The following is a 15,653-nucleotide window of genomic DNA, read 5'->3' as shown; positions in this document are numbered from 1 at the left end:
CTGCATGCTTGCACAAGATAGCTGGGATTATTTTAAGCATCCTTTATGGGGCATGATGTACAAGCAAGTGAATCAAGTGAATTGGCGGTAGGCAGGCAAATGTACTCAGAAGGACAATTTTTGTCTTTCCCATTCTATCCAATTCTTACATTCAAATTACGCTTCTCCTGCAGACAGTAAATAGACACTGGTTTTCATCATAGTAGAAATACCACATTGCTTTGATTAAATGGTAGAACTTCCTTTGAAGCATCATAATTGGAAAATGGGGAATTAAAAAGAGAGTTACAATAATGTTATTGTGAGGTTTTGTTTGTGACAAACCATAATTCACGCTCTGAAAGCGCAGCTGGTCTTGTATTTCCTCTTTGCCCTGCAAACACAATGGGCACTTTAGAGTAAATGTTAATATTATGATAATCTGAATAGCTGCATTCCTTCAATTCCAATTCCTCATTTGTCAGGGTTATAACACTTGTTTGCATTGGCTGCTCTATATGATTATTTTATTTCAGGTAAATTGAATAGGTACTAATAGCAGGTGGATTTGGGGTGGTGGGGAGTGATGGATGATCCCGTTGTTTTAAATAAACATCAGCTGTTATTTCCTGCAAGTGTACATTATCTTGCATATTTGCATAGTTTATGTGAAAGAAGAACTGCAACAAGTCTAATCATTAGATGTGGGATAACCAACATTGTGCCATTCATATGTTGTGCAGTGTAAGTCCCATTGCGTGACCAGGCGGCAACAGCCCAAGCCCCCAGGGATCATAAGGAAGGAATAAAGACTCTGACAACGTTATATGGAATTAATATTATGCCACAACTTTATTAAACTTCCAAATGTAGGAAGACCTTGGCTTAGGCCTTGGTCCCCAGCCTCCCAGCCCCCCAGCCAGGGGAAACTGGGGCTCATCAGGGTAAATGGGATATGGGGGTGCTCTGCGAGACGTAAATGTAGCAGGCAGACAAGTACATATCCCTGCACGCATGACCTTTCAGTTCACTAATGACCTTTCAGTGTATGGCCAGTGACCCCCATATATATAACCCCTTAAAGAGGGGGACTCTGGAATTGCCACCGGCGGGGGGGGGGGGCTGAGTCACCACTTCACACACACACACACACACACACACACACCATAGGGAAGAAAAAACTAAAGGATTCCACCCAAGGCCATAACCGCTAAAGTTGTGATGAATTGCTATGGGGAAGACAAAACCTGCCAATGCAAGAAAATATCTTCCCGGTCCTTCAACAGCAACCAGTCAAAGACCATAACAGCACCCGCTAAACAGGAAGAAAAAGTTAACCTGCAAACAAGAAAACATTAAACTAAGGGAGGGTGAATCTCCAGAGCCGACTGCCTGGCTATTGTCGGCTCCACCTCTATTTATAAATGGGGCTGGCCCCACCTCCCAGCCAGAAACTTGATTACTGAGGCTGGGCGTGAACCTTCAGAAATTAACATTGAGAGGCAAGCCAGACCCTGTTTGCCAGTAAGCTCCCTGGGAACTGAAGCACCATGTGCAATCCCGCAAAGGGCACCCACAATGTAAAGTGTGAGTGCTCATTATCTTCAGCCTTTGGCAATGCTGGCTGGTGTAGAAGGGAGTTGTAGTGCAATGACATCTGGAAGGCACCACAATGAGCATCCCTGCATTATGTTTGAACTACTACTACACCAAAAACTCCCATCCAGTTTCTCAAAGCTTGTTTTCCTCTATGAGAGAGCATTTCACCACCACCACCACTTCTTAGGGCACTCTATAACTTATTTATAAATTTAGTAGGTGCTGGGTAGAACTTGTAACATTGTGAGGTGGCTGTCTGTCATATCTTAGCCAGCACCACCTGGAAGCCCTAGCATTCTGCCAAGTCCTGTATCTGGCTCAATACTGGTGTTAGGAGCCAGGATCCTTAGATGAAGCTGAGGAATGGCCATCAACAACACGGGTGAATTCGGCCTCTCATATTGGAACTGAATGAGTATTGAGTCATCTTGAATGCCAGACAGAAACCTGCCCCATCAGGAAATGTGCCTGTCTACAGGCAAGGACTCACCAGGAGCCAAAATTGGGGAGTAAGATCCTCCTCTTGAGGAGACCTCTGGGTGAAGACAACTGATAGGAGTCAGCTTCATTTAAGGTGTGCTTTCAGCAGCTCCAACCCAGTACTAGGCTGGAAGAATTGCTGGAGCAATGCATTTGTACCAGCACTGTGTTTTGATGAGTTTGGCCTCTTGGTTATTGTGAATCTGATAATGGACTCCCCTGGGGCTGTCTCTTGTCTGTACCCTTGTCTGCCCAGTGATCAACTTGAACATAACCTCAGACTGCCCTGATCTTGCCTCTTGCATGATCCCTTGTTATGGAGCTGGGCCTTGGCCTTGGATACTACTACTGTTTTTGCTAATTGTTGATTTTGCTGCATCAGATGCAGAGCAGGTAGGTATGGTGTGGGGGAAATGGCCTCAAGGGCCAAATTTTAACACCTGCTGGGCCTGATTAAGTCCATGGGCTGAAGGTACCCCACCAGTGTTTTCAATAATAACTCACATATTGTAGTATGCATGAGGTTCTGTCCTAGAAGCCAATTTACTTCCTTTGCAATGATTAATTAATTTTTTTCCCCTCTGCTCTGTCTTTCATGGTCTGTTCCGAATATTGGGAGTTTAGGGCTATTCATCTTTCCTTGGCTGAAACAAATTTCTTTTGCTTTTAAAGCCTCAGAAATGTCATGAAACCACAGCATTCTTAGAGATTGCATAGCTTCACCCACAGAGAAAACTCTCTAGATTTCAGCTTGGTGCTTGGTGTGGTGGGGGCAAGGGAAAGAATGACGGATTGCTTGGTTTAGGGGGGAGTTTTAATTCTCATTGTTGGTGATATTCATAGATGGACTAGATGAAAGACTTCTTAATATTCAGTAAGGGCAATAATACAGTTGTGTGGAGGTGGACAAGATTATTATTAACACTGTGGGTGGTCCCCCCCCTTGCTGCTGTAAATGGTTTCAGAGATATGACAGCTGTGATTGATTTCTGAAAGGAACTTTTTGAAATGCTTTTCAAATATTTTTTTCCACACCCTTTCATTTCTACCTCTTGCATTTGGAAATTCTGAATATAGTGGATTCTCTGGTCCCTATAGATTCTGCTTATTGTAGCTGACTGTATCTGAATCATTAATGCATATTCCTATAGAATCAGGATAGTACAATCAGCTATGTTGTCTCCCTTGCTATACCTCTCAGGTATTCATTAAGCTATTGGTGTACCAGGACATCAGATTCCATCTGTGAGCAACCTAGGTCATTTTGGAGAGCAGGCTTTCAAAACGTTCTTGAAGTGAACATTTCCCCAACCAAATTCTTTGGGGGGGGGGGTGGAGGCCTGAAAGTCTATCATGCCACCCAATTAACTTTTCTGTGTCAGTATAGGGATTCTCCGCAACCCCAATTGAAAGACAAATAGGCACTGAAGCAGCAGCTAAAGAAGATCTTATTCCCAAAGGCAAAGAGATTTGGCCATACTGTATTATGACTTTGATGAGGGATAATTAAGCCAATTCAGAGGGCAATATTTACTGAATGGGCATTATTCTTACACAGGATTGACTTATTTTTGCCACCAGTGATGTCATCACATAATCAAACCTGATTGGATCTGTAACAACGTCTCTTGCTTCATGGAAAAGTGCCCACTTTAAACAGAGCCTAGTCAAAGCTAAAAAGAGGTATAATGATCTTAATGGGTGGGCATTAAATCATTGTTCCTATGGTGTCTCATTTATCAACTGTAGCTAGATGTTGGGAGAATTGATATAATTACAGCAGGGAACCCCTTCATTATCCCATAAATTTGCACTTTAGTCATTTAGCCTGCTGCAAAATGACTAAGGTTTGCAAAATTTGTGGTCTGCCAAAGAGAATGAAGTTAAAAAAGAGGTGAATTACACCATTTCTCGTTGATTTTTTCTCTTGCTCTACAAAAGTTCTGACTCTGGCAATTTTGGAGTCTCTGTGGCTGCATTTGAATGGTTGGAAAGCTACTCTGCGGAGTGTGCAGTACGCCTTCTGGTGCTATCTATGCTACCTCCTTGTAAGTTAACCAAAATTAATGGAGGACATGGATGGCTATAAGTTATGGTGGGTTAAGAATGTCAGAATTGGTCAATTTTGGTTTCTCATTCTTCCCAGTCTTAAACATTTAGTTCACTACATTTCAATATCAGTTTGCACATTTGTTTTTTTAAAAAATATTGGGGGTGTGGGAAATCTCTTGAAAATTCACCAGCATTTTACCGTTGATTTCTCCTACTATATGCAATTTGTATTCAGGTTTCTATAATATACACATAATATACACTCCCCACTATACATCTTCGTTTGTTTTTATTAATATTTCCACACTTCACTCAAATATATGCATTTTTGTACGGAGTACTTGGCTAGAGAACTGCATTACCAAAAACCTGTGGAGTGTAAATTTCAAAAGGTGGCAGTGTTTCGGCATGTGCAAATAGAATCATAGTATTTTGGAACTGTAGAGTTGAAGATACCATCTAGTCCAACCCTGGACTATGCAATGCCTAAATCTTTTGCCCAATGTGGGGCTCAAACTCACAACCCTGAGATTAGCACTGAATACAGCCAGATATTATATGGAATACCAGCAGCCCTAAACTCCCAATATTCGGAACAGACCGTGAAAGACAGAGAACGGGGGGGGGGGGGGGAGATAATTAATCATTGCAAAGGAATTACTGTATTTTTCTCCCTATAGGACGCACCGGCCCATAGGACACACCTAATTTTTTTGGGGGGGGGGAATAAAGGGGAAAAAATTATCCCCCCCCCCCAGCCGCGGGGGAAGCCTGAGCTTTTAAAAACGCACCTACCGTAGTTTTTAGAGGAGAAAAGGATATCTGCCCGAACTCCTGCAGGGCTCCCTAGGCTGCGGATATCTGCCCAAAGCACAGGGCGTTCTGCTTCAGAGCGCCCAGTGCTCCGGGAGGCAGGCTGCGGATATGTGCCCGAAGTGCGGGGCGCTCGCCCAGCACTCCGGGCAGCAGGCTGCTATCCGCAACCTAGGGAGCCCTGCGGGAACTCCCATGGGCTCCCCAGGCTTGCTGATAGCTTCCTGAAGCCTGCATTCGCCCCATAGGACGCACACAGCTTTCCCCTTCATTTTTGGTGGGGAAAAAGTGCATCCTATAGGGCGGAAAATACAGTAAATTGACTTCAGGGACAGAACCTCATGCATAGTAGAATATGTGAGTAATTATTGAAAACACTGGTGGGGTACCTCCAGCCCATGGACTTAATCAGGCCCAGGTGGTGTTAAAATTTGGCCCTTGAGGTCATTTCCCCCATGCCATACTTACCTGCTTTGCATCTGATGCCATATAGGGCATCCCAAGACATGGCTCATTGTCATAAGCAGCATTTGCAGGCACCTGTCCCTTTGCAAACTGCTCATTTTCTTGATTTTAAACCATGTGGGGCAAAGAATGTAGGGCTTGCAGACACCAGCAATCAGTTGCTCGGCAGGACATCATTGTTATCATCCCACCCTTCACCATAAAGTCCCAGGGCTGGTTATAACAATTAAAGCACAATGTCAAAAGCAGTTTAAAGCAACTTGCAATCATGGAAATAAGGTGGGTCCTCACATTCTACATCTCAGGTGGCAAAAGCCAGGGTAAGAGATACATCTTCAGCATCTGCCAAAAGCTGTATAATGAAGATGCCAGAAACATATCCTCCAACATCCTGCTGATCAAAATCAGGACATTCATTTTTTGGTTGCGAGCTCTCATGGGAGCCAGCCCATTCATACCAGAGTATGAAACACAAACCTGAGTGTCTTTTGGTCCAGCACTCTGGCATGAACCAGCTGGAGTGCTGGACCCAAAAATGGGACATTCGGAGATGCTATCAGAAGCTGGGATGGCTTCTGTAATTCCAGGATGTCTCCTTTAAAATGGCATGGTTAAGGGGTATGCAGACACACCTCTGTGGGCGGGGAGTTCTACAACTTAGGAGCTGCCACAGAGAATTTCCTCCCCTGGGTCATCCCACCCAGCTATGAGGGCAGTGGAACAACCATAGGGTTCCCTCCACTAGTCCTAATGCCCGAGGGGTCTGTAGGGATGGAGGTGGTCTTTCAGGAATTTGGGGCCTGAGTCATTTATGGCTTTAGACACTAACATGAGCGCTTTGAGTTGGGACTTAAATGAACTGGCAATGGCTGCTTCTACAACTTCTAATAAACATGTATTGTTTGTATATCACTAGGGTTGCAAGGTCTGGAGCATCCCAGACCCTGAGATTTCAGGGCCCAAACCTGAGACCTGGGGCAGCCCCCAGTGATGACATAAAGGGCAGATCCCGGTGATGGCATTAAACATAAAACATTATCAGATGACATATCATCAGCTGCTTTTTACAATAATCAACCTCAAAGTGATGACAAAAGCAATTCTGTTTAAAACCAGGGGTAATTAAAATAATGACCATGAAAAGACATAAACCCTTGCCCAGCAACCAGGATCCTTCGGGGGAAGTCCTGTGTTTTCACTGTGCTTTCAGTGTTTATTGTGTACGCAGCTTAAGACCTATATGGCTGCCCCTGGACTTTTCACTTTTCAGGGAAATGGGGAGCGTCTAGCAATGCAATCAAAGTCTCCAGTCCTATGCACACTTACTAGGAAGCAATGACAAAGTGCTATTTACTTCTGAGTAAGCATGAGTAAGATTGCACTATAAGCCTTGTTAGATTTGTAACGGATCTGTTGGAGGAGATAAAAACCACCTTAATTGGAATATTCAGCGTTTTCTGAACACTTTCTTGCTTTGTGGTGTGTGCGATGGCTATAGGAGTTTGGACTGCAGAAAGAATGTATAATTGGGTCCTAGAATTTGATAGGCACTCATCTCTGAGGATGCTACATCATGTCAGCTCGTCTTTTGATTATTGGACGTGGTGGGACTCTACAGGAGCTCATCATTGCCACTCAATAATTGTCACCAGCTTCTCTCCAAAGAACAAGTTGCTCAGTCTCTCTCTCCTCTTCCCCACCCTGTGTGTGTCATACGCAACTTTTCATCAGCATTCTCTCTGTATTTCCCTCTTGCATTCCTCTTACCAACATGTGGTCCCCTCTCCCGTCCAACTCCATCTCTGTTGCTTTTGAAGAGCAGTCAACTATCACCATTCTTAGCTGACTGGTCCCCTCATGCCTTACTGATGCTGAAAAAGCACATTTTCGGCAAATATGGATAAAGCTGTGATGGATCCACATTACCTTTTGGAATAATAAAGGGAAGAGTTTCGTTATCCCATCCCATAAGATTTTCACCCACTACAAAGCTATATAAGAATAATAGGCAAACAAGCAAATGATGAAAGCTCAGGTTGTTGTTTGAGTGAATGGAGTAGAGCATCTACACAGCTGATAATTAGTTGCTGTGGGTGCAATTAAAATGGCATTTGGATGAAGCAGGAGACAGTTTCAGAACTCAGATTGGTACTTAACTAAATTCTACTCAGAATAAACCCATTGAAATAAAAAATATCTAGCTTACTCATGTTTGTTCATTTCAATAGGTCTGCTGTCAGGGAAGCTTAGTTGAATACCAGACTCAGCTCCTAAACAGGAAGCACACACAGTTCCCAGTGGTTCACATACACATATGCTCAGTGGATATAGCGCAGTGCTCTGTGTCTCCGAAAAGCAGAGGGAAAGAAGTGAATTAACTTTATAATGATTCTTTCTGTGGCCACACTCACTCCATAGATTTAAAGCAACAGCTGTAGCTTCTCCCAAAGAATTCTGGGAGCTGTAGTTGGTCAAGGGTGCTGAGAGTTGTTAGGAAACCCTTATTCCTCTCCCAGAGCTACAATTCCCAGAGTTCCCTGTGAAGAAGGATTGATTGTTAAAGCACTCTTTCCCAGCCTTTTCCCAAATGTGTTCAGTTGGAAATTTGTTCTAAAGTGGAGTCATTTGTCTCTCTTTTTCAAAGGCTAAATGTCTTCCTGTCCTTTTAAAGTCTTTCTCCTATATCACTGTTGTGAATCACAGAATAATAGGTTTTGAGAATGCATGAGTGAAGTAGCTCATGACTTTAAAAGAAGATGACCACCACCTGCTCCTTCCCATCTGCATTCCCCATCAGCGATGTGGCCCTTGAGGTTTCCCAGCAGATGGGCCCATGCAAGACAGCCACACAAATCAAGGAAATGTCACCTTTAATAAGTTTTAATACCATTTCCATACAGTTAATCTCTGTTCCTGGTAGAGCCTGAAATAGAGCAGGTCACTTGAAATACACTGGGCGTGGCTATGCCCCTCTCCTCGTGTGGAGGTAGGATTGAAATAAGAGGAAGCAAAGGAACAAGAGACTTCTCTTCAAAAGACACTGTTAAAGAGAATGAGTGAATGAGTGAACTGGAACAGTTATGGCAGGAGGCAGAACAACTCCGGAATTAGAGCTGCTAGGAACATACTGTTCTTATTTTCCACCATTTTACATGCTTTTCAGACAAAAATAAGAGTTGACATGCTTGCTAGTCTGAGTACTGATGCCCTCCAAATGCTTTGGATTACAGCTGATCAGAGTCTGTCAGAATTGTAGTCCAAAACATCTGGAGGGCACAAGGTTGGAGAAGGCTGGAAGAGATGTTTTGGGCTATGGCTCCCATCAGCCCCAGCTAGGGTGACCAATAGTCAAGGATGGCAAGCACCAGGTTGGGGCACTTCAACATATCTGAAAGTTACAAGGTTAGTGAAGACTGGCATAGATAGTTAGGTAAAATTCTCAGCACATGTATTTGTCAGGTTCCCCTGGCTTTTGTAATAAGCCTGTTGCCTTCTTTCTTTTAGTAGAAAAACATCCTGCAGATCAGTTTTACCTAAGGGTGCCTCTGATGCCATAATGGATATTTCTAAAATGAAATCAATGCATTGCACACTGGGTAATGTATTATTCTTTTTTCACCTCTGCAGACAATGGAGAATCCGAAATATGAGCTCATCATAGAAGCAAAAGACATGGGGGGCATGGATGTTGGGCTAACTGGCACTGCCACAGCAACCATTGTTGTTGATGACAAAAATGACCATGCACCGGAATTCACCAGGAAAGAGGTAAACATTTACTTTAAGATGCAAAAAGTTGAGCGTTGCTTGTTCAATCACACAAGTTCCTGGAAACGCAGGAGAAGAGAGTGTTCTTGCGCTTGCATCCTGCTTGTGGGTTTCCTACAGGCATCTGGCTGGCCACTGTGAGAACAGGATGTTGGAGTGGATGGGCCATTGGCCTGATCCAGCAGGGCTCTTCTCAACCTGATTGGATCTAATAGAAGTTGATGTGCACCCTCTGTGCTTCAGGCCTGTGTGGAGGTTTCTGCAGGGAGGTTGTGGATGGTTTCACCATGGCACACAGCAAATGCTTTTAAAATATGCTTGGGGAGGTTGTGTTTGTTTAAGAGTGTGTCAGTTTAACGTTGAGTATTTCCAAGAACAGGCCTTTAAAACTTTGCAGAGAGTCTTTCTCAAATAAAGTATATTTGCCGTTTCACCCTACTGAAATCCAAACATGGTACATTGTTTGTGTTGAATTGTGTGTGGTGTAGAGAAAGGATTGAAATAGTAGGAAGCAAAAGGTTTGTGCTGGTGTATGGTCATTTTAAATAATACTCTCCAAAAAAGAAAAGAAAAACCATCCCATTAATTGGCAATGATGCAAATCAATGCCAGATTCTGTCTCCAGTTTCTCATCTTCCTGGGGCTGACTGGGATTATTTCACATGAGTATATCCCTTTTCACCTGGAGTTTACTACCATTTGAACCAAAAGCTGTGACATGGAACTTTTATATGAATCATTGTCTTTTGTCTGATCCAGTTGTGCGGCTTTTCTTATGTTCTTATGATCTTACAATTGCTAGTGTCCAAAGGGATTTTTGAGCTTCATTAGAATGCAGACACCTCAAGCAGATTTAGGAGACCAGCAGTGGTTCCATTCAAACTGTGTGGAGCCTCGTGGGCACTACAGGGGACATCACAATGATTTAGAATAGAGCATGAAAGGCAGGGGGTGCTGAATTTTGGCATCGTACAGGGGGTGCCACTGAAATTTCAGAGCCCAAGGTCATCCACAGCAGGCACCTCTATTGCCCTACCAAAATTCCTCTCCATTTCAAAAACAGTTGGATAGAAGGCAAATGGACCTGTTGTCCCAGAAACAGAAGTCCCAAACCACTTTTGAACCAGTTGTGAGACTGGTTGTGAGACTCTTTGGATCTAGACCTCAATATACACATGAATAAGCCTATGTCGCCTCCAGGTACGTTGACTATTATAACCAGGTAGTACTTAACACACAGTGCCGATTAGTGTGGCACTACATTTAGCGTTAGTCAATGAATTAATTAGCAAAAAGAAATGTAAATTATACTGGTAAAGTGTATGCAGTTTCGACTATTAATTGAATCCGCCTGCAGGTGTGGCTACTCTCTTCAGCTGGAGTAGGAGGAGTGAGAAAAGAATGAAAGACTCAAAATAGCCTTTAAAAGAAAATTAGACTCATTAACTAAAGAAACAGAGGCATAACCTTTTAGATTGTAATTACAGCTGCTATGAAATAAGACCCTTGAATTTTAGCGCATTTTACAGCTACATGTGGGGCTTCTTCCTCTCCTTACATTTTCTTTGCAATATGCACTGGGATGCAGCATACATATTTCCCAACCCCCTCATTTATTAGTGATCTTAAAATTGCAGCCAACTAAGTCCTAATCAGAGCAGACCCATTGAAATTAATGGGCCCATAAACTTAAATCCATTAATTTCAGTGGCTCTACTCAAAGAGTCAAATTTAGCTGGATGCAGCCCCCAAATATTGAATCAAAACCAAGAATTTAAGCAGTGTGGCTACACTTAAAATGGCCTCCCCACAAAAACACCAACTGGATAAAATTCCCATTAAACTATAACAACTGTTTGCAAACAGTGTTCCTGGACAACATGGGGAAATGCAGGAGGGTTTCAGTGGTTGGGAGATCATTAAATGCGGAAATGTTTCCCAGTAAAACAACTTCTGAGTTCCTGATCAGGTGGAAGTCCCCTGAAGTGTATGACAGTTGTACTTATGTGTATCAGTGGAACAGTTATGGAACTTTGGCTTTTTCACTGATCTACTGGCATGTCACACAAAGTTTCCTTCACACCAGTGTGCATAGTCACTGGACAACATGGCTACTCCCCAAACTTTATGCACATGCATGTTTCTGTTCCTCCATGAAAACAAAAGGAAAGGCCTGCATGCTGACATGATGCTCCAAGTTTTGACACTTTACTGTGTTGTTGTTTTTTTCCTGGAACCAAATAGCACAGAAATGTGTGTTAAACATGTGTTATGGTCCATTCATTTTCCAAAGGTGGTATTTGCATCATGTGAAGGCTCAATTATAATGTGGGAATTAACAGGGAAATATCAGGGAAATGGAATAAACCAGGGGTCAGCAAACTTTTTCAGCCGTGGGCCGGTCCGCTGTCCCTCAGACCTTGTGTGGGGCTGGACTATATTTGGGGGAGGGGGAATGAACAAATTCCTATGCCCCACAAATAACCCAGAGATGCATTTTAAATAAAAGCACACATTCTACTCATGTAAAAACATGCTCATTCCTGGACCATCCGTGGGTTGGATTTAGAAGGCGATTGGCCCAGAATTGGCCCCCAGGCCTTAGTTTGCCTACCCATGGAATAAACTGTCATGTGAATGCAGGCATACACACACACACAAACACCTTTCTTTACTTTTCTCCCAATATATATTTCAACGGTTCTTTCTTTCTTTTTTAAATGGCCTATGTTATCGACTGACAGAATAATTTCTGGCTGAAAGTAGCTTTGGCTTCTATTTTTCATTCATTCTGGGAGTTGCTTTGGGTAGCTTAGAGTATATCTGTTCTCAAGGTCCATTTGTCAATTCTGAATGAATGGAGACCAAGATTGTCCCAATGAAAGTCAATTAAGCTACACCAGGGATGCAGCTAGCTCAGAAAACTCTGGGCAATACATTATTCCAGGCTTGCACTTTCTTCTGAATGTGAGCAAAGGAATTTTGAAGTACTCTCAAGTCTCTCGTGGCGGCACTGATTTGTGCACTCTCATCCATCTAAATGAAGCATGAATAGGAGAACTTCCCTGTGTCTTTTGTCTAAAGATATTTGTAAAACCTGCACAGCTTCTTCTGATTTCCCCTGTTTCTTATGTCAGCACCTTCTGTGCCCTTTATCAACAATGAAAGAAGACTGTCAGTCTATATGTGAAGACAGATGTAACATGAATGAGGATTTCCAGCAATTTCTCCAGTTGCCATACTGATCTATACATATAGCTCATATATATGACCCAGACACTGTTCAGTTTTGCCCTGGTCTTGAAGTTTTAATTGTTATCTCCAGCAGAGGGAATGATATCTGGGGAAAGTGTCATTGAGTGGTATGCATGCAAAAGGTTCTAGGTTCAATTCCCCAAATCTCGAGGTTGGGATTGGAGAGACTCCTATCTGAAACACAGGAGAGCTGCTGCCAATCAGTGTATGAGTTACATGCACCAATGGTCTGACTCAGTATGAGGCAGATTACTGTGTTTTTCCTGTCTTTATAGCACATATTGAAACACTACACGAGGGACTTGCCAGTTTAGCATTGCTGGCTCCAATTGTAGAGGCAAAGCATGGCCATGAGGGTTAGCCTTATCTTTCACAGCTTTGTCCTCCTTTAAAGCGATTCAAGTTGGTGGCCATCGCCTCCAACTTCACAGGACAAGCAGAACTACTTCTACTCTGGACTGCAACCTTTCTGCTAGTTTGATATGCACTTCAAAATTGTTCACGCTGCCTCATGTGACAAATGCACCCACATACGGTCCCGTAATTAATTGGTTTCCTTTCACCCGGAAGCCTGGGTCATAACTGCAGAGGCACATGTGCTGTAGCCAGAATCCATTTACAAAGTGCCTAATTAGCTGCACATACAAAATGTCTATTACTCACATTGACAGCTATTAATGACAGGATGCCATAAGGAAGTTCGCATCCGAAGTGGAATTAACAATGCCCCCCTCCATAAGTATGCATGCATTTCTCAGAGGACGGGATGTTTTAAAAACAAACAAACAAGCTGACTTAATGTATATTATTTGAAACAGAAGCTTCCACCACCATCCCCTCAGGCTTAATTATCATCCACATCTATTTGGTTAAATATGAACGCCTAAATATTTAGTGGACCTGCTCATTTGCATAATAGCTTGAATTGCAATTGAAAAGGCAGTGATCAATAGTCACATTCTGTTCATTTAATAATGTGATGTTTAGTAAAATTGATTTATTTTCTGGGGGGAGCGGCAAAATATTTCACTCTTGCTCATGCTATATTTTGTTGTACTCACAGGCTTGGTCCAAATGATGGTTTGCCATAATGTGCAAACACTGGTAAACCTTGGCCTTGGCACTTCCTTCTCTTCTTCACACATGAGAAGAGGACACTTAGGGCTTATCTAGACCTCTGTTTGCCCCTCCACTTTCCCCAAGGGAAACCAGAACTTTAGAGCTGAATGAGAAGAAAAAGCAATCAGGTTTTCTGTGAATTGCCTTTAGTTCCAATTTAGCACTAAAGAGTGGGTTTTCAGGGGGGAAGCAGTGGGGCAATGGCAAAACTGCTCAGACCTATGCTGTCTAGGTGTGGGACAAGCAGAATTGTAGATGAGTCCTAACCTTTGCAGTTAGCAAACTGTGGTAGAAAAACTGCCCAAAATATGAGCAGCTTAATCTGTTGATTGCCAGGCCACCTTTTGAATGAGCAGAATTAAAGTCAAAGAAGCTGCTTGTGAAATAGTGCTGTATGTAGGCTGCTGTTGTGCAAATAAATATGGGAAGAATGGGAAATGGCTGGGATTCTTACTGCTGTTTTCACCTGTGTAGTTCTTGTGGGGACAAGAGGCATTATGGAAGTTGAGGATTATTTGCACATACCTTAGTTGTGGCAGCAAGAGGAAAAGCAGGGAGAAGGGGAATAGTGCACAGAATGAACAAAACGTCTCACTGGTGCTCAGTCATAGATCTCTCCTATCCTGTTTTGTGTGGATTTTTTTTTGAAGGGGTGTAACAAAAAATCTGCATTTAAATTGTACACATTTTGTATAAATGTGCTTCACATTCTAAACCAAAATTTTAAAATACATATTTTTCCATGCATGCCCTGTACAACCTGCATTTTTGTGCACATTTTTTGTACTCCAAAACTGCATTGCAAACCCTGGAGAATTGTGTGGTCTGATTGAAGGCTGCTTTCCAATCCACAAGCAAGTTCTGGAATGTCAGAGTGGGTTGGTCTGCTGAGAAAAGTGGACCAAACAAGTTTTTCCACCATCTATGGATAGCTGAAAGGGGACTTATGATAGTCACATTCAAATTTCTAATGGCCTGTTGCATGGAAGATAGAGCAAACTTGGTCCTGAACCATTGGATTCAAATGACAAGAAAGGAGATTCCAACTAAACTGACTTTCTGATGGTAAGAGCTGTTTGACATTGGAATGGACTACCTCAAAAGGCGATGAACTCCCCCTCAATGGAGGGTGTTTTTTTTAATGCAGAAGTTGGATTGCCATCTGTCAGAGATTCTTTAGCTGTGATTCCTGCTAAAGAAATCAACTGGATTACCTTCCAACTCTCCTATTCTATGATTTTCCATTAACCCCTCCTACACATTTATTCAAGCCAATTCCTATTGAGAAGTCTGGAGCCAGCACCTTACCTCCTTGAGAAGCTTCCAGGAGCCCAGGGCCTCACCGTTGATGTATTTTCTGGGGCCTCCTTCAAGCAATTTCCTTCTGCCATGCACAAATTTAATTTCTCCACAATGCCCCCAAATTAGTATCACTCCAGGATGCGGCTGGAGGTTTAAACGATCCATGTGGTGATGCTAAGAACCCTGCCACTGCTGGCACTGCTACTGCCATGGAATGCTGCCAAGATTCACTGGTGGAGGAGAGGGGATCATCAGTGAGCCCCTTGCCCATGGCCCCTTGCCCAGAGTCCTCTCAAAACCAGAGCTGACATTTCCTATTGATTTCATGTTAGCAATGCAAACTTGCTTTCATTTCCACCTTATGATTCACTTAATGTTTACACGGAAAGAAAAGTGCCTTTCTTTCAAGCAGCCGCGGGAATCCAGGAGTGGGGGTGGGGCAAGCTACTTGTTTGGTGAGTGCTCCCCCCCCCCCCATCATCCCACCTCTGGCTCCACCTATGAACTCAATCCTGAATATGTATGGGGAGGGTGAATCCTTAGCATCTAAAGTATCCAGTTGAATGATTGACAGTCACCTTTAGAGGAGGAGAAACTTGTCCTCAAAGGAGAGAAACAAGATTACTACTCATTTTAAAATAACAAAATAGAGTGCCAATACATTCTCTTCAGAAGAAGAAAGAAAATGAATGTTAACAATAGGATATGAAAAGGGCTCTCCTAGCCCACTTTAACATCTTCAGATATACACTGCCTGCATATTAATTTGATTTCCTCAGATATCCTCTTATGCCTTTCTCAAGAACACCTTATTGCAAAAG

General features: G+C 42.8%; 1 protein-coding gene across 2 annotated transcripts in view; it reads left to right on the top strand.

Annotated features, from left to right (window-relative positions):
- The window catches only part of CDH13 (cadherin 13), a 671,873-nt gene that overhangs the window by 561,866 nt on the left and 94,354 nt on the right, over positions 1–15,653 (top strand). For both annotated transcript variants that reach the window (XM_083451872.1, XM_083451873.1), the window contains exon 8: positions 9,016–9,156. In XM_083451872.1, the coding sequence (XP_083307998.1) occupies positions 9,016–9,156 (141 nt within the window). The remainder of the gene's footprint in view (positions 1–9,015; positions 9,157–15,653) is intronic.

The sequence above is a fragment of the Podarcis tiliguerta genome, assembly GCF_965153285.1.
Source record: "Podarcis tiliguerta genome assembly, chromosome: 8".
In the NCBI taxonomy this organism is placed as follows: domain Eukaryota; kingdom Metazoa; phylum Chordata; class Lepidosauria; order Squamata; family Lacertidae; genus Podarcis; species Podarcis tiliguerta.
This window is presented reverse-complemented; position numbering and strand designations above follow the sequence as displayed.